At 60.2% G+C, this 22,262-nt stretch overlaps 4 protein-coding genes across 9 annotated transcripts; 3 read left to right on the top strand and 1 right to left on the bottom strand.

The window, feature by feature from the left end:
* The first annotated feature begins 280 nt into the window (after positions 1-280).
* UFC1 (ubiquitin-fold modifier conjugating enzyme 1) lies at positions 281-4,141 on the top strand. The gene is made up of 6 exons (XM_016134057.2): positions 281-437; positions 2,437-2,504; positions 2,742-2,805; positions 3,103-3,179; positions 3,417-3,507; positions 3,702-4,141. The coding sequence occupies exons 1-6, from the start codon at positions 315-317 to the stop codon at positions 3,780-3,782; spliced, it is 504 nt and encodes a 167-aa protein (XP_015989543.1). The 5' UTR covers positions 281-314; the 3' UTR covers positions 3,783-4,141.
* Positions 4,142-4,695: 554 nt separating this feature from the next.
* USP21 (ubiquitin specific peptidase 21) lies at positions 4,696-10,302 on the top strand. Of its 4 annotated transcripts, none has more exons than XM_016134058.2 (13): positions 4,696-4,867; positions 5,613-6,233; positions 6,994-7,053; positions 7,181-7,301; positions 7,458-7,569; positions 7,746-7,901; positions 8,290-8,354; positions 8,514-8,617; positions 8,785-8,871; positions 9,139-9,217; positions 9,447-9,554; positions 9,652-9,766; positions 9,934-10,302. In XM_016134058.2, exons 2-13 carry the CDS (start codon positions 5,634-5,636, stop codon positions 10,022-10,024), a joined length of 1,698 nt encoding a protein of 565 aa, XP_015989544.1. In that variant the 5' UTR covers positions 4,696-4,867; positions 5,613-5,633; the 3' UTR covers positions 10,025-10,302. The 4 variants fall into 4 exon arrangements, with proteins under 4 accessions (XP_015989544.1, XP_036090638.1, XP_036090637.1 ...); XM_036234744.1 differs by lacking the exon at positions 4,696-4,867 and adding an exon at positions 5,049-5,349; XM_016134059.2 differs by lacking the exon at positions 4,696-4,867 and adding an exon at positions 5,452-5,485.
* Positions 10,303-10,817: 515 nt separating this feature from the next.
* PPOX (protoporphyrinogen oxidase) lies at positions 10,818-14,310 on the top strand. Of its 3 annotated transcripts, none has more exons than XM_036234743.1 (12): positions 10,818-11,183; positions 11,294-11,428; positions 11,553-11,668; positions 11,841-11,973; positions 12,235-12,379; positions 12,482-12,672; positions 13,076-13,136; positions 13,292-13,410; positions 13,485-13,595; positions 13,690-13,839; positions 13,970-14,012; positions 14,065-14,195. In XM_036234743.1, the coding sequence occupies exons 1-12, from the start codon at positions 11,097-11,099 to the stop codon at positions 14,091-14,093; spliced, it is 1,320 nt and encodes a 439-aa protein (XP_036090636.1). In that variant the 5' UTR covers positions 10,818-11,096; the 3' UTR covers positions 14,094-14,195. The 3 variants fall into 3 exon arrangements, with proteins under 3 accessions (XP_036090636.1, XP_015989548.1, XP_015989546.1); XM_016134062.2 differs by having other exon boundaries at positions 10,820-11,183; positions 13,566-13,595; positions 14,094-14,310; XM_016134060.2 differs by having other exon boundaries at positions 10,821-11,183; positions 14,094-14,310.
* A 64-nt stretch (positions 14,311-14,374) lies between these two features.
* On the bottom strand, positions 14,375-20,368 carry B4GALT3 (beta-1,4-galactosyltransferase 3). The gene is made up of 8 exons (XM_016134063.2): positions 20,263-20,368; positions 19,430-19,564; positions 18,873-19,146; positions 18,104-18,339; positions 17,375-17,565; positions 17,122-17,244; positions 15,256-15,360; positions 14,375-15,127 (listed from the first exon to the last, which is right to left on the bottom strand). Exons 3-8 carry the CDS (start codon positions 19,129-19,131, stop codon positions 14,854-14,856), a joined length of 1,188 nt encoding a protein of 395 aa, XP_015989549.1. The 5' UTR covers positions 19,132-19,146; positions 19,430-19,564; positions 20,263-20,368; the 3' UTR covers positions 14,375-14,853.
* Positions 20,369-22,262: the final 1,894 nt, after the last annotated feature.

Here is a 22,262-nt window from a genome sequence, read left to right as displayed (position 1 = left end):
TGGAGAGGCGTCCGGAAGGATTTTCTGAGGTTACTTCTCTGAGCATGAGCGGAAGTTACGTTTTGAGCAGTCTGGGAGGGGGGGGTGCTGATAAGTGCCATATTCAGGACAGAGCAATTCATTTCCATTCTGTTTTTCCCGTTGTACCCACAAGCAGGTGTCAAATTCGTCTTCGCTACTAGACAATAAAGATCGCACTCAAGGAAGTCGTAAGGCAGCCCGACTCCCCATCTTCCCATAGTAAAGATGGAGGCGCCCTGCATGTAAACGACAGGTAAAACCACTTCCGCCTTTCTCCTGCGCCCTCGTCCAAGATGGCGGATGAGGCCACCCGGCGTGTCGTGTCTGAGATCCCGGTGCTGAAGACTAACGCCGGACCTCGAGATCGGGAGTTGTGGGTTCAGCGACTCAAGGAGGAATACCAGTCTCTTATCCGGGTCAGTTGTGCGACCGCGGCCAGCCGCGTCGCAGAACGGTTGCGGGCAGCCAGGTGTCCTAGAAATATGCTCCGTGTGGAAGCTGCTTCCGGTTTTAAAGTTTAAATCCCAAATTCATAGAAATTGGAGAATTGCGGGTTTGGAGAACTTGGAGGGGGGTGGGGATAGTGGGGAGCAGACAGGCGAGTCGCGTCAGGAGCCACACTGAGACCAGAGTTTCTGGCCGAAAGCAGCCGTTCCTGTGGGGATACGCCTCCCCGGAAGGTGACGTGTCCCCCTGGCTGCAGGTGCTAGCTCTCCTGAATGTAAGGGGTGGTGGTCAGAGGGATTCCTGCGGCCTAAGCCCGGGTCCGCATCTCTCCGCTCCCGCCTTCACTCTTCGTGAGGGAGGAACAGAGGTTAGGGCTGAAAATTGAAGTAGCTGTTAGTTGCAGAGCTGAGGAGCTGAGCGCACAGGAACGAGCCATCCTCTCAGCTAGTCTCCCTTCTGCGTAAGAAGAAAGTTTGTAGTCCTTTCAGGGTTCTCTATAATAAAGGCCAGCAGCTTTTCTGCCGCATATATTCATTCGCTTTAAAAAAAAAAAAACCTTTATTAGTCGTCTAGGACCTAGGAAGGGGGTCCAAAACCAAATAAAGTGGAGTGCACTGAGGTAGACAGAAACAGTTTTAATACGTTGTTTAAGTAGAGAGGGAGGGAAGGGGAGGCAGAGAAACTGCTAAGATGTTTTGAAGCAGGAGGTGAGATTCCTAATCCAATTTGGGTCTGGTCAGGGAAGGCTTCCTGGAAGAGGCAAGGCTTGAGCTGAGACTTAAAGGGTAAACATAAGTTAGCCAGATAAAACATGAGGGTAAGAGAAGGACACTCAGGTCAAAAGGGACAGCATAAGCAAAGGCATAGAAGCTAGAATGGCTATGATGTGCATGAAGAAACGTAAGTAGTTCAGATTTGCTACAGCATCAAATGTGTGGCAGGGAGTGGTAGGCAAGGCTTGAGGGAGAGGTTTAAGCTGTTGAATTTTATCTTGGGGGCTTTCGGATACCTTTAAAGGATTTTAAACAGAGGAATAACATGGCCAGATTTGGGTTTGGATCAATCACAGTGGCATTAGAGAGGAAAACAGAATTGACAGGGAAAAGATCGAAGGTAGGAGATAAGTTAGGAGGCTGTTAATAATCCAGGAAAAAGAAAGGTGATGATAGTCTAAACTCAGCAGTTACAGCGAGAGTGGAGAGGAAAGGTAGATTTGAAGAATATGCAGAAGGTAAAATCAATGGAATATTGTGAAACAGTAAGGATCGGTGGAGTAAAGTAAAGGAGAGGGAGCGTCAGGAATGATTCCCAGGTTTTTGAGTGACAGTGAGCGCTAATACTACTGTCTGAAATTGATGCAGTGCAGAAATGGGTCTGAAGGACAGGGAAACACTTGAGTTTGAAGTACCTGTGAAATGAAGGTAGAAATATACAGTTGGTTGGGAGGCCACCTAGGATGGTCAGGTGCTGTAGGCGTAAAAAATAAAAAATAAGGCATTGTAAGCTGACAAGGTCCTTGCAATTTGTGAGGTCAACCAAGGGTTGCCTCGCCTAATATATATATATAAATCTGATGCTCTGAGTAAAGGTCTAGATTAAACATAAAGATTTGGATGTCATCAACATGTGGGTGCCAGTCAAACCCAGGACTGTATGAGGCCTTCCAAAGAGGGAGTACACCATAAAATGAGTTGTGGGCTGAGGGCAGACGCTGTCAGAAGTGAGAAGAGAACTCAGGCGATATCCTCAAGTCTTTTGTGCTAAATTGAGTGGAATCCCAAGCATTCTGTTCTCTGTTCTGGGCAAGTTCCTGCTAATCAGTGCAGCTTTTGTCTTCAGCTTTGCTCATGTCAGAAAAGTTGGGTAAACATACCAAGAGAGAAAGTAATCACACACTTTTCTTTTCATTGAAGGGGGACTGCCCTTGGCCCCAACTTTTCTCTCAAAGACCTAATTCTCTGCTTTTAGTATGTGGAGAACAACAAGAATGCGGACAATGATTGGTTCCGACTGGAGTCCAACAAGGAAGGGACTCGGTAGGCAGACCCTCCCGGGAGGTGTAGGGGTGGGAGTCTTACCTGAACATTTTGGTGTCTCAGAGCTCACTGCTTGGGCTTCCCTGCCTCATATTAACTCTGTCCCCTCCCACAACTCCAGACTTTACCAATTCCCATCTCATGAGTCTCTCAAGCTAGTCACCTAAGCCAAGAAGATGTCATTTGAATAGAGAAGAATGGGCAAAGTGGACTGCTGAGGTTTGGTTTTTGTTACAGGTGGTTTGGAAAATGCTGGTACATCCACGATCTCCTCAAATATGAGTTTGACATCGAGTTTGATGTGAGTATGATGGAGTAGGAAATGAGGAGGTTATTAGGAGAGGAGGGATTATTTGATTGTTAACAAGCTAACCTTTCTTGGAAGAACCAAAGAAAACTTTTTAAATGGGCGGAGAAAGCCGAGGTTTGATGCAAACATAAGTCCAGTTACTAATCTCCAAGCCTAGAGCCCAAGTGTGCGCATGCCGCTTGGGGCGTTTGCCACACATTTCAATTCAAGCACGACGTGTGTGTGTGTGTGATTTGATCAGTCCCTTTCTATCCTGATTGTTTTATTAAGGCTTTATAATTCCTCCAGATTCCTATCACATATCCCACTACTGCTCCAGAAATTGCAGTCCCTGAGCTGGATGGAAAAACAGCAAAGATGTACAGGTAAGACTGAATAGGAGATGAGAAAGGGTCAAAGAAGGACTTAGGGAGAACTCCAGGAGGCAGGAATTCCCCCCCCCCCCCCGAGTCTGCTAGCCTTGAGGGGCTTCAGGCCTCCCTCTGTCAAGCCTGGACAAAGTATGTAGCTGACTTTATTCTCAGTTCTGATCACTAGTATTCCTGTGCTCCCAAGAAGCCGGTTACATGTCAACACCTTCTTTCCTCTTGTCCGTCTCATAGGGGTGGCAAAATATGTCTGACCGATCATTTTAAGCCTTTATGGGCCAGGAACGTGCCCAAGTTTGGATTAGCTCATCTTATGGCTCTGGGGGTAAGTTTGGGGTGTTTGGCATATAAGGGGGTGGGGGTTAGGCCATGAGCAGTATAAAAACAGTAACAGAGTAAACAAGGAATAACAGTTTTCTTTTGGGCGTATTCCCCTAGAATCTCTCTAGAAAAGAACTTAGGGAACATGAGGCGTTGGCTGGGTCACAGTAATCTCACAGGGTCTCCCTTGTACTGCAGCTGGGTCCATGGCTGGCAGTGGAAATCCCCGATCTAATTCAGAAAGGTGTGATTCAGCATAAAGAGAAATGCAGCCAGTGAAGGATCAAGCCACCGATGCTGGGACCTTGGATAGGCTACGTTCCTGTTTTCCTGTGCATCCCTCTTACTCATCTGACTGCTTCACTCACACCCCTTCACCGACAACGGTTACTAAGTAGCTGCAGCAGTACTGTTTCCAGCGTTGCTGGGGTGAAAAAACAGTGTTGCTACTGAGTTTCTAAGTTAGGCTGTACAGGGAGGGGAAAGGCTGGGGCTTTGGAAAACCGACAGGTAATTTATATCCCTTCCCCAGGCGGAGCAGTGTGAGATCCTGGAAGGACAGGGGATAGTTGAAAGTGGGTACACAGTCTTTTTGGTTTCTGGAAATAACTCATCAATAAAAGCTTCTTCCTCTGGTGGCCCGTGGTTCTCATTGGTGGCTGTTGACAGAGGGTGAGAGGCCGAGACCCAAGGCACATGTACAACTACACTAATTTGGGAGGGAGCTGGGGAATGAGAAAAAAATCGTGACCGCTGTCCCTGCTGCTGAGACCTTCCTTTTTCCTTTACCGGGGAGCCTCTTGCTTTGACCAGCAAGGTGCTTGAGGGGTGGTGTTGCAGGGCCAGCCTTTCTGCCCAGCGGGGAACTTCCAGTCCCTAGTGCAGCGCTGGCCCCACGCCCTGCGCTCCCTGGGAAGGGTCTGTGCGCAAACCTGGGGGCCGCACTGGTTGTCAGACCCACATCCCTGCGGGCCACAGGCTGAGGTGACGGGCCCCTGTACTTCAGGGACGCGGTTTGCAGCAGTGGTTTAAAGACAATTCCGGGCAGGGCTGGGAAGCGGCGGTCCCGAAGTTGGCTGCGTTTCCATGGTGCCGGCCGCGGAGCCGAGGGGGCGGGCTCACGCCGGCGCCGGGGCGGCCGAGTGTGGGTGCGCAGGCGCCGTGGGAGACGGTGAAGCCGGCGGCCCGTGGCCTGTGGGACCAACAAAGATGGCGGCGGCCCCGGCGGCGGGAGCGACCTGGGCGACAGCCGCGGCCGGCGCTGCAGCCGGGCCCGCGGGGGTGCCTCGCGGGGCCCGTGGGGGGTGGCCCTGAGCGGGGGCCTGGCTCCGGCTGGCCTCCCCCGCCGCCTCGCCGGGGGACAGGTACGGGCCGCGGCGCTGTGGCGTGGGGGTGGGGTGCGGGTGGCGGGGGAGGACGCCCCGGAGCCGGGAGGGCGCCTCCCGCACGGGCAGGGGCGCGCAGGGCCCCGCAGGCCCGGGAGAACCGGGGGCCGCGGGAACACGGCGCCGGGCTCCGTAGCCAATCAGCGGCCGCGGCCTTTCTGCCCTCGAGGGGGGCGGACCCGCCGAAACCCTGCTGTGGTGGGAGCCGCGCCGAGGTCGGGGGCCGGCGACCTGCGCGTCCTCCGTCTCCGCCCTTGTCCCCGCGCCCTACACCGCGCTGGAGCTCGAGGGTGGGGGAGGGAGAGAGTCCCAAGTCCCCCGTTCAGGCGGCTTCATTTACAGCCCGGAGGGGCAGGGGTTAAGTGTGGAATGCCGGCTTTGGGACTGGTAGCCTTGCGTCCACTCCCCTACTTGACCAGAGGTCCGAAGTGACCCAGGGCACATCCCGCTTGATCAGCCAGGTATGAGGCCCCTTGTCAGGAGCGCTTAGGTCGCGCCGTCACTGGCTTTTCAGTAAAACTGTATCCTGCAGGAGGGGGGGAGGAACACAGTCAAAGCGGTGGGCTGCTGTCAGTCACCCGTTCATTCATTTACTCAGTGAGTACTAAGTATTTGCTTCCCGTGGGATGCTAGGTCCTGGGGACACACGATTCCTGCCCTCAGTGCCGTGCGGCTTAGGGTCCTGACTCCCTCTGTACTCTGCTGACCCTCTCTCCTCCTCTAGGGCCAGCCTGTGGTGTCCACAATGCCCCAGGCCTCTGAGCACCGCCTGGGCCGGACCCGAGAGCCACCCGTTAATGTCCAGCCCCGAGTGGGATCCAAACTACCGTTTGCCCCCCGGGCCCGCAGCAAGGAGAGCCGAACCCCAGCCCCTGGGCCGAACCCCATGCTGCGACCTCTGCCTCCCCGGCCAGGTGCACCTGAGGAACGGCTCAAGAAACTGGACCTGGGACGGGCACGGACCTCAGGCCCGCGTCCCAGAGGCCCCCTCCGGGCAGATCATGGTGTTCCGCTGCCTGGTTCACCACCCCCCACTGTGGCCCTGCCTCTCCCGTCCAGGACCAACCTAGCCCGTTCCAAGTCTGTGAGCAGCGGGGACTTGCGTCCGACGGGGATTGCCCTGGGAGGGCACCGCGGTGCTGGAGAGCTAGGGGCTGCCCTGAGCCGCCTGGCGCTCCGGCCTGAGCCGCCCGCTTTGAGGCGCAGCGCCTCTCTCCGCCGCCTGGGGGGCTTTCCTGGGCCCCCCACCTTGCTCAGCATACGGACAGAGCCCCCCACGTCCCATGGCACTTTCCACGTGATATCTGCCCGGCCCTCGGAGCCTTTCTACTCCGATGACAAGATGGTGAGGACCTGCCAGCAGACGTGCCCTCCATTCTCCTGTCCCGCCACGTGTCGAGCCTTCTTGCCATCACGGAGCTTTCCTCTCCCGCTTCCCAAGTCCCTTCCTCAGCCCCCCACTGCAGCACGTAGACTTCCCTGTCCTTTACGAAGTGCCCTTTCGGGGTGTCTGCGACTCCTCAGCATGGTGTGCCGCTTCAGTCCCCAGGGGATCAACCCAGCCGTTTGGAATTCTCCTTTGGGTCCCCAGGCTCTTACTTTCCCTTGCTGCATCTTGTCTCCCAGGACACTGCCTATGCCTGATTAATCTCTGGAGCTGAGGAGGGGCGGGCTCACAGCACCTGAGCTAGTGTGGTTGCCCATTTCCCCAGCCAAGTGAACTGGGCTGATTGCATTCAGAGCCATCGGGAGAGGGTGCAGGAAGGGGCCACGGGGGCAGGAGGGGGCCTTGGGGGCAGCAAGGTGGGGGCGGGGAGCAGCTGGGCAACCATGCCAGTGCTGGGGGAGCTGCCCCAGGAGCTGCAGCGCCGGCTGGCTGGGCAAAGGTGTAAGTGGGGAGCAAGTGGGACAGCCATGGCCGAGTCTGTGGTCCACTCAGCTGTGATGGGCTTACTGCTCATGGCCAGCGAGGTAGGGAGACCCCGATACCCAGTGAGGGGAAAAAGGGACAGTTTGGGGGAGGAAGGCGACGGGCAGCATGCCGCGGAAGGGTAAAGGTACCAGGTGGGTACACGGGGACCTGCTGACTGTGCTCTGACTTCCAGGCTCACCACACGCTGCTCCTGGGCTCTGGTCACGTGGGCCTCCGAAACCTGGGGAATACGGTGAGAGCCCCCCTTCTGACAGGAGTGTGCGGTGCTGCTGGGCGGGGGACGGGCCGACTTGGGAAAGACCTGGGGCTCCCGGGCCCTGGTCTGGGGAGATGATGGTGCCGTCTCTGGTGCTCCCCAGTGCTTCCTGAACGCCGTGCTACAGTGTTTGAGCAGCACTCGGCCTCTTCGGGACTTCTGTCTGCGAAGGGACTTCCGGCAAGAGGTGCCTGGAGGGGGCCGAGCCCAAGAGCTGACTGAAGGTGGGGCGACAACCCCCTCCCCCATGTCCTCTTTTCCCCAGCCTTCAGACCTGGTGGTGGTCCGTCTTTCCCACGGTGTGCCCACCCTTCGAGCCCCCCTCACATGCCTCTTCTGTGCTTAACCTTGGCTTTCCTTCCTCACTCCCACCCCGATAGCCTTTGCGGACGTGATTGGTGCCCTGTGGCACCCTGACTCCTGTGAAGCTGTGAATCCCACTCGGTTCCGAGCTGTCTTCCAGAAATACGTCCCCTCCTTCTCTGGATACAGGTGGGGGAGCTGGAGGGCGCTGGACTTTTCTCTGGCCGTGCCTCAGGGGGGCCACGCAGGGGCCCTGGCGGCATGGTCGTGAGCCCCGACATGCTGCACCCCGGGAGCAGGGGCCGCGGTCTGGGCGGGTGGGACCTGCGAGCCAGGTGAGGCCAGCTGCCGCTCTCTGGCTCTAGCCAGCAGGACGCCCAGGAGTTCCTGAAGCTCCTCATGGAGCGGCTGCACCTGGAGGTCAACCGCCGAGGCCGCAGGGCCGCGCCGCTCCTGGCTGGCAGCCCAGCACCCTCCCCGCCCCGCCGGGCAGGGGCACGGCCCGCAGACCCGGAGTTAAGGTAGTGCCCTCCCCCCCACCCCAGGCAGCACAGGGTTGGGGATGTCGGGTCCAGGGAAATGCTTAGCCTCGAAACTGGCTTGAGAGGCAGCGCAGAGTGGAGGAGAGCAGGGGGGATGTCCCCGGGGGGGCACTGCTCATTCACGAAGGGGTCCCCGGGGCTGGAAGCAGTGGAGGAGGCCAGCATGCTCCGCCCTTGTCTGCGTCCCTTTTTCTTCCTCTCACCCCGGATTTCCCGAGTCTTCGGAAACGTTGCTCCTTTGACTCTTCGCTGACATACAGACAAGCAGCTGGGGTCCGGGCGGGGCCGGGCTCCGTGGTCCTCTCCGTGGTGTTGGGGGCGCTCGGCGTTCCTGCTGTCTCATGGGCGCTCCCCATGTCTCTGGCAGTGACGATGACCGCGCCAACCTAATGTGGAAGCGGTACCTGGAGCGAGAGGACAGCAAGATTGTGGGTATGGCACGGGCACAGAGGCGGGGAAGCCGGGGAGCGGGCTCGGGAGGACGCGGGGCGCCCTCACGGGGCGCGGGCGCAAGACCGGGCGATGCCCGTGTGGAAGAGGCCGAGGCGGGGCTCACAGTGAATTTTTCCCCGCCCCTTTGCTTCTGCCTAGACCTGTTTGTGGGCCAGTTGAAAAGCTGTCTCAAGTGCCAGGCCTGTGGGTATCGCTCCACGACCTTCGAGGTTTTTTGCGACCTGTCCCTGCCCATCCCCAAGGTGGGATTCCAGAGGGTTCCAGGGGTGGACGGGACATGTGGGTTTGTGACCCAGCACCACCCAGCCCTGGCGTGGGGGGCACCCCCTGCGTCTCAGGAGCAGAACGGAAGCTTGAGCTGGGAGGAGGAATGGAGAATGCGCTGACCCTGCACTGCCCTTCCCTCCAGAAAGGGTTTGCTGGGGGCAAGGTGTCTCTGCGGGACTGTTTCAGCCTGTTCACCAAGGAAGAAGAGCTGGAGCTGGAGAATGCCCCAGTATGTGGGCTTCACAGGGGTACAGTAAGGGTGGCGGTCCTGGTGGGCTCCGTATGGGCACGGGGTTGCGCGATGCTTTCGTGTGGGGAATGCTTGTCTGGGTTTGTGTCGGGGTCTCAGGTGTACCCTAGACTCCTAGGGCACAGGGGAGTGGCCCAGAGGGTGTGGAAGTAACGGGAAGCATAGCAAGTTCGTATGCGAGTCAGGATGTTGGAAAAGCCCGTCGAGGTGAGGGGCACAGCAACCCGACGCTGGACGTTTATCCAGGTGTGTGACCGATGTCGGCAGAAAACACGGAGCACCAAGAAGCTGACGGTGCAGAGATTCCCCCGCATCCTCGTGCTTCGTATCCTGCTCTTCCGATTCTTACTTCTTCCGCCGTGTCTTTCCCCGCTCCCCACGTTTGCAGAGGTGGACGCGTGGGGACTGAGTGTTCCTTAGGAAGAGCCTGCCTCTCCACCCTGCGCTGCCCCGCTCAGGGTGTGTTTGGGGATGGGAGTGAGCGGACAGCATCAGAGACCTCAGTGCCCCTCGGGCCCCCCGCCTCTTCCAAATGCTCCTTAACCCGGACTTAGATCTCAATCGATTTTCCGCCTCCCGAGGTTCCATCAAGAAAAGCTCAGTAGGTGTGGACTTCCCGCTGCAGCGACTGAGCCTAGGGGACTTTGCCAGTGACAAAGCTGGTGAGACTGGTGGGGAAGGCCCTGCGGAGGGCCGCGACGGGGAGGGAGAGTGGCGGCGGGCACAGCCGTGACAATTCCACGGCCCCCGACTTGGCAGGAAGCCCCGTGTATCAGCTGTATGCCCTTTGCAACCACTCGGGCAGCGTCCACTGTGGCCACTACACAGCCTTGTGCCGGTGCCAGACTGGGTGGCACGTCTACAACGACTCTCGGTGAGAACAGCCTCCTGTCCGACCCCTGCCCCGCCCCCACCGCAGCCCTGACACCTGTCCCCAACACGAAGCCCCAGGAGGGCAGAGTGCCTGCTGGAGGGAGATGTGAGGCTGGGGGGGTACTCGGGGTGGTTACCACTGACCCCTGCCCTCTCCCCCCCTCCTAGTGTCTCCCCTGTCAGTGAAAACCAGGTGGCATCCAGTGAGGGCTACGTGCTGTTCTACCAGCTGATGCAGGAGCCGCCCCGGTGCCTGTGACAACCCTTTACGCCCTGGCGCCTGTGACACCCTCTCAACACCCTTAAGCCCCAGGCTCCCCATTTACCTCAGAGACGTCTATTTTTGTGTCTTTTTAATCGGGGAGGGGGGAAGGTGTGGTTGTAGCTCCCATTATTTTTTTTATTAAAAAATACCTTCCACCAGGAGGTCCCCTCGTCTCCCAGCCCTGTACAAAGCTCCCCAGGTCCCGCCCGTGTACAGCCCCCGACCCTCTACAATCTCATTTTTTTGTGAATAAATTTATTAAGAAAAAGTGATGCCCTTATTTGTGTTCGTGCTTAGGGGGTGGGTCGAAGCGGAGTCCTCCTGGGCGTGTGGATGCCAGCGTTTGCGCGGGGAGGTGGGGACAGGGAGGCGGACGCGGGAAGCTGCGGGGAAGCCTGGGGCGAAGGCAAGCACCCCAGGACCCCTGTTGACAAACATGGGTGCGTTGCCGGGCGGCCCGCGTTCCCGCAGGCCCAGGCTGTTGCTAACACCAAGGAGCTGTTTGTGGAGCGGCTTCCCGACGGACCCGCCGCGGGTCCCCAGGCCTTCTCCCAACCCCCCTACCCTCCCGCCCCCCTCACCCCCGGGGCTCGCGGGGCCTGGAGCAGCGCAGGGCGGTGTCGCCGCCCGGGGCCGGGGGAGGGCCCTGCCGGACAGGCCCACGCACCGCTCCCGCGGGCCGGGCCGCGAGCTGAGGGCGCGGCCACTCCGCAGTTTTCATTGGCGAGTGTCACCTGGGCCCCAGGGCCCGCCAATCCGGAAGCAGGAAACGCTGCGCCTGCGCGAGCCGCAGGAGCTGCTGGACGCGAGTCGGGGGGCAGGAGGGCTGGGGGCGCCGGCGCCCCGCCTCTCGCTGGCCAGTCGCTTGCAGATAGCGCGGGTGCGGCCCTTATCTGCCGGCACCGGCTCCTCCCTCCCGTTCTCCCGGCCCCCTCCTGGGTGGGCCCTGCGCCCCGGGTGCCCGAAAGCAGTCAGCGGCCGCTGGAGCGCGCACCCCGCGGAGCTTCCGGAGACAGGGACCCCCCGGCCAGCCTGTCCGCGCGCCGCTGCTCTCCCCCAGGCCCCAATGGGCCGGACCGTGGTCGTGCTGGGTGGAGGCATCAGCGGCTTGGCCGCCAGTTACTACCTGAGCCGGGCCCCCTGCCCCCCCAAGGTGAGTGGCAGCAGGAGCTTCCTCTAAGCCTCCCCGGGTTCCAGCAGAAGGCCGCCCAGACCCCTCCCCCAGGCTGAGGCGGCGCCGCCGCGTGTACCCCTGGCCCGCAGGTGGTCCTGGTGGAGGGCAGCGAGCATCTGGGAGGCTGGATCCGCTCCGTGCGTGGCCCAGACGGCGCTGTCTTTGAACTTGGACCTCGAGGAATTCGGCCGGCGGGAGCGCTGGGCGCCCGGACCCTGCTCCTGGTGAGCGGCTGTGGACGGCGCGGCGAGGCTGGGCGGCGTCCCTCGGGGACAGCGGTGGGGGGGGCGTGTTTGGTGGTCGGTTCGCTCTCAGCTTCTCCTCTGCCCGAGGACGTGTGGGGAGCAGGCGTCTGAGCTCGGCCTGGACTCGGAAGTGCTGCCCGTCCGGGGGGACCACCCCGCGGCCCGAAACCGGTTCCTGTACGTGGGCGGCGCCCTGCACGCGCTGCCCTCCGGCTTCAGGTCCAGCCGCCCCCCCCTCCGCCCCCCGGCCCCGCGCAGCCCTCTTTGCCCCAGCCTCACCCGGCCCCGCCCCCTCGGTTCCAGTCTGCCAGCCCTCCCCAGGGAAAGGGGCCGAACGAGTGGCGAGTGGCGAGTGGCGTGGGCCCTCCTCACGGTTCCCTCCTCCGTGCAGGGGGCTACTCCGCCCTGCAGCTCCCTTCTCCAAACCGCTGTTTTGGGCTGGGCTGAGGGAGCTGATCGCACCCCGAGGCAAAGACCCTGACGAGACTGTACACAGTTTTGCTGAGCGCCGCCTTGGACCTGAGGTGACACTGCCCGGCGGCCCCCAGTCCTTTCCTCCTAGACCAGCTGCAGGGCCCCTATGCCACCCTGGCACCTGGGGCTCTTCTATATCGTTTGGGAATGGCCTCTTCCTCTTCATACCCAGTAGTCCCCAAAACTCGGGTTAGGGGTGCGTCTGTGACAGTGGGACTGCTCCCCAGCCCAGACCCTCCTCTCTGCCCTCGCCCTGGAGCAGGCCAGGGCAGCTTGTTCCTTGGCCTCTCAGGCCCATTCTCACCCCCAAGGTGGCGTCTCTGGCCATGGACAGCCTCTGCCGTGGAGTATTTGCAGGCGACAGCCGGGAGCTCAGCATCCGGTCTTGCTTCCCCAGTCTCTTCCAGGCGGAGCAAAGCCATGGCTCCGTGTTACTGGGGCTGCTGCTGGGGGCTGGTGAGGGCGGCGCTGGCGCAAGGGCGAGGGTGTGCGGAGGGTGTGCCGTGAGGGGCTGGCGGCAGGGGCTCCCCTCATTCTTCTCCGCTCCCTGCTCCGCAGGGCGGAGCCCACAGCCAGACTCAGCCATCCTCCGCCAGGCCAGAGCTGAGCGCTGGAGCCAGTGGTCCCTCCGTGGAGGACTGGAGATGCTGCCTCAAGCACTTCACAGCCACCTGACTCGTAGGGGGGTCAGTGTTCTCAGAGGCCAGCCAGTCTGTGGGCTCAGCCTCCAGGCAGGAGGGCGATGGAAGGTAGGAGAGCCCCCTGGCGTGGAATAAGCGTGGGTTCCGGTTTCCACCTTTGCCAGGGCTGGCGGGACGTTGCTCTCCTGCCCTAGGATCTATGTGAATACGGGCTGCCCTGGGTCTCAGGTCTCATTTGTGGACCTGGCTCCAGAACCCATTTGATCCAAGTCTGTGGACCAAGGTAATACTTACAAGTGGCCGAGAGGCCGGGGGAGGAACGACCCAACTGCAGTAAACATCCCAGAGTAGACACCGGCCTGTCTGGCCCACTTCCTAGAGTAAGAGGGGCGATTTGGGGCTGACTACAGTCACTCCGTCCTGGACAGCACCCAGTCTCTCCTGCCACCTCGGTGCTCGGGAACCTGATGCAAAACCCCCATTTTGTCTGTCCCGTGTCTCCGCCTCTCAGGTGTCTCTTGTGGACAGCAGCCTGGAGGCCGACCATGTCATCAGTGCTGTTCCCGCTTCAGGTAATGGGCTCGCCACCGCCACCTTCCCCAGCCAGGGGGAGGTGTGCTGGAGGCACCGGGCCAGCAGGACCGTCCCCTGCCCCTGAGCTGGCCCCCCTGAAGGAGGCTAGTGCCGGGAAGGGCGATGACTAGCCTGCCTCTGCCCACTCCCCCAGTGCTCGGCACGCTGCTGCCTGCCGAGGCCTCACCGCTGGCTGAAGTCCTGAGAACCATCCGTGCCGTGTCGGTGGCTGTGGTGAATCTGCAGTACCGCGGAGCCCGCCTGCCTGTCCAGGTGACACCGCGGAAGGGGAGACGCGGGCTCAGGTGCACACCTCCCTGCTGAACCCATCCCTTCCTTTTGTCCAGGGGTTTGGACACTTGGTGCCGTCCTCGGAAGACCCAGGTGTCCTGGGGATCGTCTACGACTCAGTTGCTTTCCCTGAGCAGGATGGCAGCGCCCCCGGCCTCAGAGTGACTGTGAGGAGGAAGCTCGGCCCAGTGGGGGTTCCAGAGAGGTGTCCTGTGGCCTAGTGTCGGGGGCCATGCTGCTCAGTGCCACATGCTCCCCCAGGTGATGCTGGGAGGTGCCTGGTTACAGACGCTTGAAGCAGGAAGCTCTGGCCTATCTCGGGAGCTGCTCCAACGCCAGGCACAGGAAGCAGCTGCCACACAATTAGGACTGAAGGGGCCACCAAGTCATTGCTTGGTCCATCTACACAGGGTGAGCTGCAACAAATGCCCTTCAGCTCCCCACCAAAGGCCTTGAAGGCAGGGACTGGTATTTTCATTGTCCACCAAGGACTGAGATATCAGTAATAAAATTTTCCCTTTATCTCCTCTTCTCTCTCCAGAACTGCATCCCCCAGTACACACTAGGCCACTGGGAAAAACTGGGTAAGTTGGGGAAGCAGCTGGGCTGAACAGGGCCAAGGAAATCTGTCACCAGCTGTGATGTTCCTTTTCGCATCTTTCTAGAATCAGCCACCCGGTTCCTGGCCGCTCACAGACTGCCCCTGACTCTGGCCGGAGCTTCCTATCGGGGGGTGGCTGTCAGTGACTGTATAGAGAGTGGACGCCAGGCAGCAGCCCAGGTCCTGGGCTCAGCACCCCACAGCTGACCCCAACTCCCAGCACCCACTGCCTGCTGGCAGGGAGTCTCTCACCCATGACAATAAAAATTGCTGGAGGTTGACCTGGTCTGGACCACTCTGTCAGCCCTGGGTGGGCGTGGGCGGCACGGAGAGCAGAAACAGAGGTGAGACAAAGTCCTTTATTAGAAAACATATCAAAATCCCAGCCCCCAGAGCCAGGTCCAGAAGAGGGGGCCACCCCACTACTGGCTGGAAGTACCTAGGGAGAGGCTCACTTCACCGACACACTTCCTGGGATCCATAAATAGAATAAATATTCACAGGGGTCCCGGGAGAAGCCAGATTGCTCTCCATGGAAGAGGAAGGGACTCGGGGTCCAGCCCTGCTCCTCCCCCAGGGGCAGGGGACTCCCAGGAGTCATCACATAAAATCATGACATCAAGGATTCACAGTCGTAAGCCCTGGCAGGTGACCCTAGAAAGAGGGACCCCCGGGTCGAGAGGAGCCTGGCTCCGGTCCAGCATGAGGAGGCCGCTGCCCCCGGCACAGCTCCTGTAAGCTCCCCACAGCCGGGGGGAGCGGGGGTGGGGCAAGGACACAGCCCCTCTGGTTCAGCTTCATGATTAGGGGGCAGGAAGGAGGTGTCAGTGTGACCCATGGGGGGCTGTGTGGTTGGCAGTGGGCAGAGGGCCAGGCCTGGCTGGGGGCCGGCGCTGCAGCATCTCTTGACGGAAGGCCTGGGAGGAACCAGGAGGGTAACGGGGACCAGAGGGAGTCCGGGGACCCCGAGGGTCAGTTCCGATGTCTGCTGTGACATTGGTATAGAGAGGGCCCAGTTCTCGAGCCAGCAGTCGGTATGTCAGTGAGTTCATCCCATCTTGAGTCCAGGAATTCTGGGTCCGGACTAGGAGGTCAAATCTGAGAGTAAGAGGTTAGAGGTTAGAGACTAAGACCTGGAAAGGGACCTGGGAGCTTTAGGGTTTTCTGGGCTGGAATGCAGAGCGCCGAGGGCCCAGTGACGCCCCTGAGCGACCCTCGCCTCCCACCTGTGCGGGTTCTCCTCGTTGCCCTTGTCTGCCCGGTGCTTCACCATCTTGTAGTGCCCCACAGATGTGGGGGGGCGGGAGATCTTCATGCCAGCCAGGCGGACCCTGTGGGAGAAGCAACGGCACCTTGGAGGAGCCGGGCTGGAGGACAGCTGCTGGCAGGTGCCCCAGCAGAGCCAAGGCCAGCAAGGGGGGGACCACACGACTCTGCACACCGAGAACTGTCTCCAGTCAGGCAAGAAAGCCAACTATTTCTAGTTTGTGACAAGTACGAGAAGGGGAAAGTCAAACCGAAAGAAGGAAATGGCTGAAGAGAAATGGGACCTGATGCCTCCAGACCCTCAGGGCCCCGTGCCGGGTACCCTGGGCCCTTCAGGAATTGGCGGAGGTAGGTTTGCTCCTTCCACCTCCCAGGAGCAGCCCTGTGGTCTAAGTAACAGGAAGGGAGCTGTGAACCCGAGCTCAGCAATTCCCTTCTAGGAGGGTGGTGAGCACCTCGGCTCCGCCCTGCACCCCTGCACCCCTGGCCCACCCCAGTGTTAGGAACGGGTGGAACCAGCTAATTAGGACCTGGAAAGAAAGAAACCATGTTGCTGACACACACAAGCAGGAAGTGAAGATGGCCTGGGAAGGTCCTGGAAGAATGCGATGAGAAATTGCTTGGTGCTTTGCACAGAGAACAAGAATTCAGAGATGTCATCCCAGAGGACACAAGGGGGAGGGGAGGCAGCGGATCCAGTATATCAAGCCCAAATATTCACACCATAGATAAGAAGTTGGGTCAGCTGAGGCTGAAGGTCAAAACGCTTCACGTGCTAGAACGAGCTGGCATCATCCCAATGGCACGAGCTTTGATGAAAAGCGACTCTGGGCCCTGCGGGTGCCTCCTGCCCCAGCCCCCAAGCGCGCGGCCTGGAGGCGACCCTCGTGGAAGGCGGGACCAAACCGCGTCCAGGCCCCACTCCAGCCCGGGCACCCCGCAACACTGCAGCCTCTTGATCGGGCAGACTAAAGGGTGGCAGAAGGGAGCGGCCATGGCCAGGGGGGCCCCAGCGAACGGGCCCGAGCGAGCGGGAGGAAGGGGCAGCGGGAGGAAGGGGCAGCGGGAGGAAGGGGCAGCGGCAGGAAGGGGCAGCGGGAGGAAGGGGCAGCGGCAGGAAGGCAGCGGCAGGAAGGGGCAGCGGCAGGAAGGGGCAGCGGGAGGAAGGGGCAGCGGGAGGAAGGGGCAGCGGGAGGAAGGGGCAGCGGCAGGAAGGGGCAGCGGCAGGAAGGGGCAGCGGCAGGAAGGGGCAGCGCAGGAAGGGGGCAGCGGCCAAGGAAGGTGCAGCGGAGGAAGGGGCAAGCTGCAGGAAGGGGCACGTGAGGGAAGGGGCCAGCGGCAGGAAGGGGCAGCGCAGGAATGGGGCGCAGGAGGAAGGCAGCGGCAGGAAGGGGCAGCGGGAGGAAGGGGCAGCGGCAGGAAGGGGCAGCGGGAGGAAGGGGCAGCGGGAGGAAGGGGCAGCGGGAGGAAGGGGCAGCGGCAGGAAGGGGCAGCGGGAGGAAGGGGCAGCGGGAGGAAGGGGCAGCGGCAGGAAGGGGCAGCGGCAGGAAGGGGCCAGCGGAGGCAGAGGGAAGGGACAGGGGAGCGGGTAAGGAGGGCAGCGGGCAGGAAGGGGCAGCGGCAGGAAGGGGCAGCGGCAGGAAGGGGCAGCGGCGGGAAGGGGCAGCGGGAGGAAGGGGCAGCGGCGGGAAGGGGCAGCGGCGGGAAGGGGCAGCGGCGGGAAGGGGCAGCGGCGGGAAGGGGCAGCGGCAGGAAGGGGCAGCGGGAGGAAGGGGCAGCGGCAGGAAGGGGCAGCGGCAGGAAGGGGCAGCGGCAGGAAGCCTGACCTGGCAGCAATGTCGTCGTCCTCGCCGCCCCAGCCCCAGTATTCGTTGGGGAAGCCATTCATCTTCAGGTACTGGTCAGGAGTGAGCGCCGAGACCCCTCCAAAGTACTGGGGGTACGGGAGGCTGGAGAGAAAAAGACCCTTGGGTCCCGCACGTCTCCTGGGACCCACAATCCCTGCCCACGATCCCTCGGCTCGCCTCCTTCTGCTGGGTGGTGGTCTCCCTGCGTCTCATGCCCTCCCGTGCCTTCTACCTGTATCCAAACTTGTTCATGGCGACAGCAACGTGCCGGGGCCCCCGGGGGTCGCACACATACAGGTTGTGGTCATTCTCCGGCAAGAGGTCCACGTCGTGCAGGAACAGGCAGTCCCACTCCTCGTCACGCAGGGCCTCGCGCACCCCGACGTTCAGCAGCTTGGCCCTGTTGAACGTTCCGTGGCCGGCCTGAAAGGTAGCGAGGGCCAGACTGCGTGGGCAGCATGGGGAAGAGGGGCCGAAGCGTGGAAGGGAACAAAGGGGGATCGCAGCGGGACAGGGGCAGAGAGAATGGAGAGGCGAACTGTCTCGCATCCTTTCACTCAACAAATTGTTTCCGAGTGACAGCGTGTGCCCGATGTGTACACGTTTCTGTTTCACATTTCGTCCTGACAACCAACAGCCACGTGACACAGGCGTGCGCTAGTCGTCACTCTGCCTCATTTTAGGGGGTCGAGTATCCGGCTCCTCATCACGCATGGAATAAATGACAGAATTAGAATTTTAGTGTAAATCTGTCCAATTCGAAATTTTCACAATTCCAGATTCAACAAAGGAAAAAGCGCAGAGGCGAGTGGGACACGGGTTATCCCCAAAGGCGACGGGAAGTGTGGGGCCGACCGCGGCGCCAGGGGTTCCGCACAGTCGCAGCCTGGTCCCCCCCCAATCGTTCCGGGAACCCGTCCGTCCGTGAGTGTCGGGGGGAAAGTCGGGGGGCGGGCGGTACCTGGTGGATGACGTAGATGCCATAAGCGAGCTGCTGGCGCTGCAGGAAGGGGTGCAGGTGGTAGAGCAGCAGGCGCAGGTGCTGCTCCCGGGCACGGTGGGGCACAATGATGGCCGTCCGGGAGCGGGGCTCACAGCCCGCAGGGCGGTACCGGCCCCCCGCTTCCACCCGGGGGTTCCTCTCCACGATCTCTGCCAGCGACGGCACTGGACTAAAGGACACGGACACGGGCCCCACTGCCGGATGGAATGGCAAGTCAGGGATCAGAGGGTCACGGAGGAAAACAGGACCAGGGGCCAAGGACACCTCTGGCCCTGGCGATCCTGGCTGGGGGCTCGGCAACCCCCAATGGCTCGCTCAGAAACTCACAGTCCTCGAGTCCCCATCACTGGGATGGCTTTGCGAAGTCTGGAAGGTGTAGGCTTCCTGCCCAGCCCACCTTCCTATCTCAGGCTCCATCCCTTTCTCCTGCCTCCCTGGGCTGGAAGCTACAGTCAGGGGATGGCGAGGACACCCTACCACCTGACTAATCAGCGCTTGTCCACAAGGGGAGCAAACTAGCCTGGGCAGGAAGACACCCATGAATGGGCAGGCAATAGCAAGTTGTGGCTCAGCCGGAGGCCCACCGAACCTCCGAACCTCCGAACCTCCAAACCTCTGATGCAGAGAACACTCAACTCGGCCCGCCTTCCAGTCACGTGGCCTCCTGCTCTAAGGCCCAGCCCTGCCCCCTTGCCTCGCACAGGTGCCTTCTTCCTTCTGCACTCACCTAAGAAAGGAGACCGTTCTGGACAGAAGGGCAGGCCTTGAGCTGGAGGGTCACCTGGTGCAACGGGCACCCCAGACAGGTGACTGAGGTTACTGTAGACATCATGCGGATGAGAATAGTCGAATGTAGGCCCCTGCTCTCGGCCAAATAGGGCACTGAGGCTTCGGAAGCCCCCCAGAGACAGGTACATCATGACAGCCAGCTGGGAACCCACGAGCAGGGCCAGCGTGCACGGCCGCTCCAGCAGCCTCCGCAACATCCTGCGGCTTGAGGCCTGGGGAGAGAGAGAGGAGAGTGCTGGGGGGCAGGCAGGAAGGGCTCGGGATGGGGATGAGGTGGTGCCGAGGTAAAGAGAAAAGAGGCAAAGGACGAAGCCACAGAAGGAAGCACACAGGAAGTAACCGCCACAGCCCTACCACCTGTCACTTCCAACCCCAGTTTCGGCCTCCTCCACCCCTCCCCAACCCACGGCCACCATCTCCTCTCAGTCCCCACCCCCAGTTCAGAGGAGCCTCTGGAGAACCTCCCTTCCAATTCAAAGAGGGAGAGAGACTCACCTAGGCTCAATCTGCCTTCTTCCAGATCGTGGGGGCTCCAAGGGGTCCCGGGGGAGCAGAGATGTGAGGCATCATCCAAAGCTGGAAATGTCACGGAGGCCAGACAAAGGCTCCAACCAGCACTCCCGGAAACAGCTGGAACAAAAGTGCGCGAGGATGACCGAGCCGCCGGCGGAGGGAAAGTGTTTGGGAAAAGAAAGGGGAGAAGTGGGGGAGGCTGGGTCCCTGGCTGTCAGGTTAACTCTATACTCACCCATCCCCCACACCAACAGGACCAACCTGTTTCGGGAGTGGGGACAGGGCGGCGAATGGAAATACTACTTTCGCCAGGGGGTGAGGCAGTCACGACAGCACTGCGGAGTGGTCTCAGGAGAACCCAGGGCTGAGGAGACGGTTCCTTCCCGTTCCTCACGAGTCTGGGAGCCAGCTCCGCGGGTGCCGGGACCGTGACCACCTGGGAGCTGCGAGCAAACACCCCGAGGCGCGGCGGGGAGCGGGCTGGGGCGGCGTCGCTACCTCTTCTACCTCCCCCAGCCCGCCGCTAAAGTAAGCACGGACGGGGAAGGCCGGGCAGGACCTGCCAGGGTACCTGGGCTCGCTCACCTGAAGGGGTGTGGTCGGCGCTCTGCCGGGGGCACGACCCAGGGCTTCCCGCGCACCCCCATCCCACCCAGCCTCCTCGTGCGCGCGCCCTCGCTTGCTGTGAGCCCCCCGGCCTTGGTCCACGCTTGCACCCGGGCCCCGCTCCCTGCCCGAGCTGCTCTGCAGCCTGTGCCCCGAGCTGCTCATGCTCCCGGTCGCCGGACCTCTCCCCGGGCCTCAGCCCACCACACCTGGTCGTCTGTTTCTCGTCCTCACCGCCACCCTGACAGCCGGGCAGGCACCGCTGCCGCCATCTTGGAAGCGGGCGCGAGTGGGCGGGGCCCGCGTCACGGGGCGGGGCCTCGCGTTGGGGGCGGGGCCTCGGCGGGTCTGGGAGGAGGCTGCGCAGCAGGCGGGCGGGGCTCGACCCCTCGGGAAGCCGGCGGGGGACCCGTCCCACCGGACCGACCCGCGGCCGAGCGCCATCGCCCACCGCTCTGGCTTGTAAAGGCAGCAGCTCAAACCGGGACTTTCTTCCCTCGTCCAGGCCGGTGGAACAGTTGCCGGCGCGTCCGAACACGTTACCGTCACTCCGGGCTAGGTCGGGCGCCTTACTCTGTGTCTGCGGCGCCCCCTGCCCCCTGGTGCCACTTAGTGTCAAAATTGTTTCTTGCCTAGGGTACAGAGTTGCTGACTACTCGGCGCATTGTTGTGTCCACACGGTATCCCGCAAGCCTAGAAATAGAAACAGTTGTTAATAAAATCAGGAATCAGTCCCCGGATGGCAGAGTAAAATGGACGCTTCGTCAATATGCAGAATGTTTATTTTGTGGTTTCCACTGCCCCTTAGCATATCGTCTTCCTTAGAAGCAGATGTTCACGCTAAGTCACGGTTTCCACCTGGGGAACCCCGTGGTCTTGTGCGGTGGCGGAGGCGGGGAGAGGGCGATGACTGACGGCCCGGAAGCCGCTGCTCATTCACGGTGGAGGCTGCAGAAAGGCTTCCGGGAGAAGTCACAGCTTATGGGAAATCAGAAGGGCCTGTCTTAGCACATCCTTCTGCTTTTTAAGATTTTGTTTCCATGGAGCTATTTTACAACTCTGTGTAGGTAACTGGGTGACATGCAAATTCTCCCCTGTCTGATAAAGGTTCAAATAACCCCCTACTGCCAGCATCGTGGGAATCTCTGGATGGATGGTGGCACCATTTCACGAAAACAAAACTTAGAAGAGGCACATCCAGGGCAAATGGTACAGGTAACAATTTAAACTTCAGAATCAGTGAATTTGAGGTGCCCGAGGAGGCTCAAAATGAGAAAATACTGGACGAGTGCAGTGCCAGCTTTGAAACCTGTTGCTGTGTGTGATGTTGAACGATGCACTCTCTGGGGTTCATCTGTAAATAAACCCCGTCTTAAGGGGTTTTGTGGTAATTAGTGAGAACGATAGAAAAGTGCCAGCAGACAGCAGATATTCAATACACCTGAATTTTCACCACAAAGTAGGAGCCAAGTGAAAGCCCTGGGTGTTTTTAAGGAGCTCACGGCGTAAGTGGAAAAGCTGAACTTCCACAGATAATGAACTGGGCTCATCCCAGAGGAACCGCCTGCAAGCCTCTGCACCTCCGGGGTGTTGTTCTGTAAAGCTGCTTTTCACCTTCTACCGCCGTTTCTGTCCACCGTCTTCTTACAACTCCCCCACGTTCCCTTGTAAGCTCCTTGTCTTTGAGAACTCTCATCTCCATTCTATTTCACCCTGGCCACAGGACTTCATCATCACCTGCAACTGCTACATTTCTGAAAATAACTTTTAGTGTGCTGGTTTCCACCACAACATCCTGCCTTTCTGTACACCGAAAAAATCCTGGGGCCCCTAGAGGCCCAGTCATGACACACAACACAGTAGGAAAAAAACCCAGCCTTGTAATCAAACACTAATTTAAAATAATATAAATCTCTATTTAGTTCCTCTAGGAAACATCGGAGGCACGAGGAGGGGAGAGTGGAGCGGGAGCACATTCTGAAGCTCATTTAAATGTCTTCGAAACCCTTTCCCTCCCACTCGACCTTTCCCACCTAGATAGTAGCTTCTCCTCAAAACTGTCCCTTCGAGCCCTGCTCTGCTCCTTACAGGATTACCCTCCCGCCGCAAGTCCGTTCTCTTCACAGCACTTTGGTTTTGCTCCTCCAGGGAAGAGCCCTGGAGCTGAGCCGGCAAGCAGAAAGCCTTCCTTCCTCCACCAGCACCCCGC

Source organism: Rousettus aegyptiacus, unplaced genomic scaffold, assembly GCF_014176215.1.
Source record: "Rousettus aegyptiacus isolate mRouAeg1 unplaced genomic scaffold, mRouAeg1.p scaffold_m13_p_17, whole genome shotgun sequence".
NCBI classification, from domain to species: domain Eukaryota; kingdom Metazoa; phylum Chordata; class Mammalia; order Chiroptera; family Pteropodidae; genus Rousettus; species Rousettus aegyptiacus.
The sequence above is the reverse complement of the archived record's forward strand: the minus strand, read 5'-3'. Positions and strand labels throughout refer to the sequence as shown.

Bases quoted from the DNA above. Each gene is read 5' to 3' on its own strand.
- UFC1 (XM_016134057.2), top strand. From the start codon at position 315: ATGGCGGATGAGGCCACCCGGCGTGTCGTGTCTGAGATCCCGGTGCTG. The intron at 2,806-3,102 runs GTGAGTATGATG...TAATTCCTCCAG, and splicing joins AGTTTGACATCGAGTTTGAT to ATTCCTATCACATATCCCAC. The intron at 3,180-3,416 runs GTAAGACTGAAT...TCCGTCTCATAG, and splicing joins AAAACAGCAAAGATGTACAG to GGGTGGCAAAATATGTCTGA.
- B4GALT3 (XM_016134063.2), bottom strand. From the start codon at position 19,131: ATGTTGCGGAGGCTGCTGGAGCGGCCGTGCACGCTGGCCCTGCTCGTG. The intron at 18,340-18,872 runs GTGAGTGCAGAA...TCCATCCGGCAG, and splicing joins AGAACGGTCTCCTTTCTTAG to TGGGGCCCGTGTCCGTGTCC. The intron at 15,361-17,121 runs GTCAGGCTTCCT...CTTCTCCCACAG, and splicing joins GACGACGACATTGCTGCCAG to GGTCCGCCTGGCTGGCATGA.
- PPOX (XM_016134060.2), top strand. From the start codon at position 11,097: ATGGGCCGGACCGTGGTCGTGCTGGGTGGAGGCATCAGCGGCTTGGCC. The intron at 13,137-13,291 runs GTAATGGGCTCG...CCACTCCCCCAG, and splicing joins CAGTGCTGTTCCCGCTTCAG to TGCTCGGCACGCTGCTGCCT. The intron at 13,411-13,484 runs GTGACACCGCGG...CCTTTTGTCCAG, and splicing joins GAGCCCGCCTGCCTGTCCAG to GGGTTTGGACACTTGGTGCC.
- USP21 (XM_016134058.2), top strand. From the start codon at position 5,634: ATGCCCCAGGCCTCTGAGCACCGCCTGGGCCGGACCCGAGAGCCACCC. The intron at 7,570-7,745 runs GTGGGGGAGCTG...CTCTGGCTCTAG, and splicing joins CCCTCCTTCTCTGGATACAG to CCAGCAGGACGCCCAGGAGT. The intron at 8,618-8,784 runs GTGGGATTCCAG...CCTTCCCTCCAG, and splicing joins TGTCCCTGCCCATCCCCAAG to AAAGGGTTTGCTGGGGGCAA.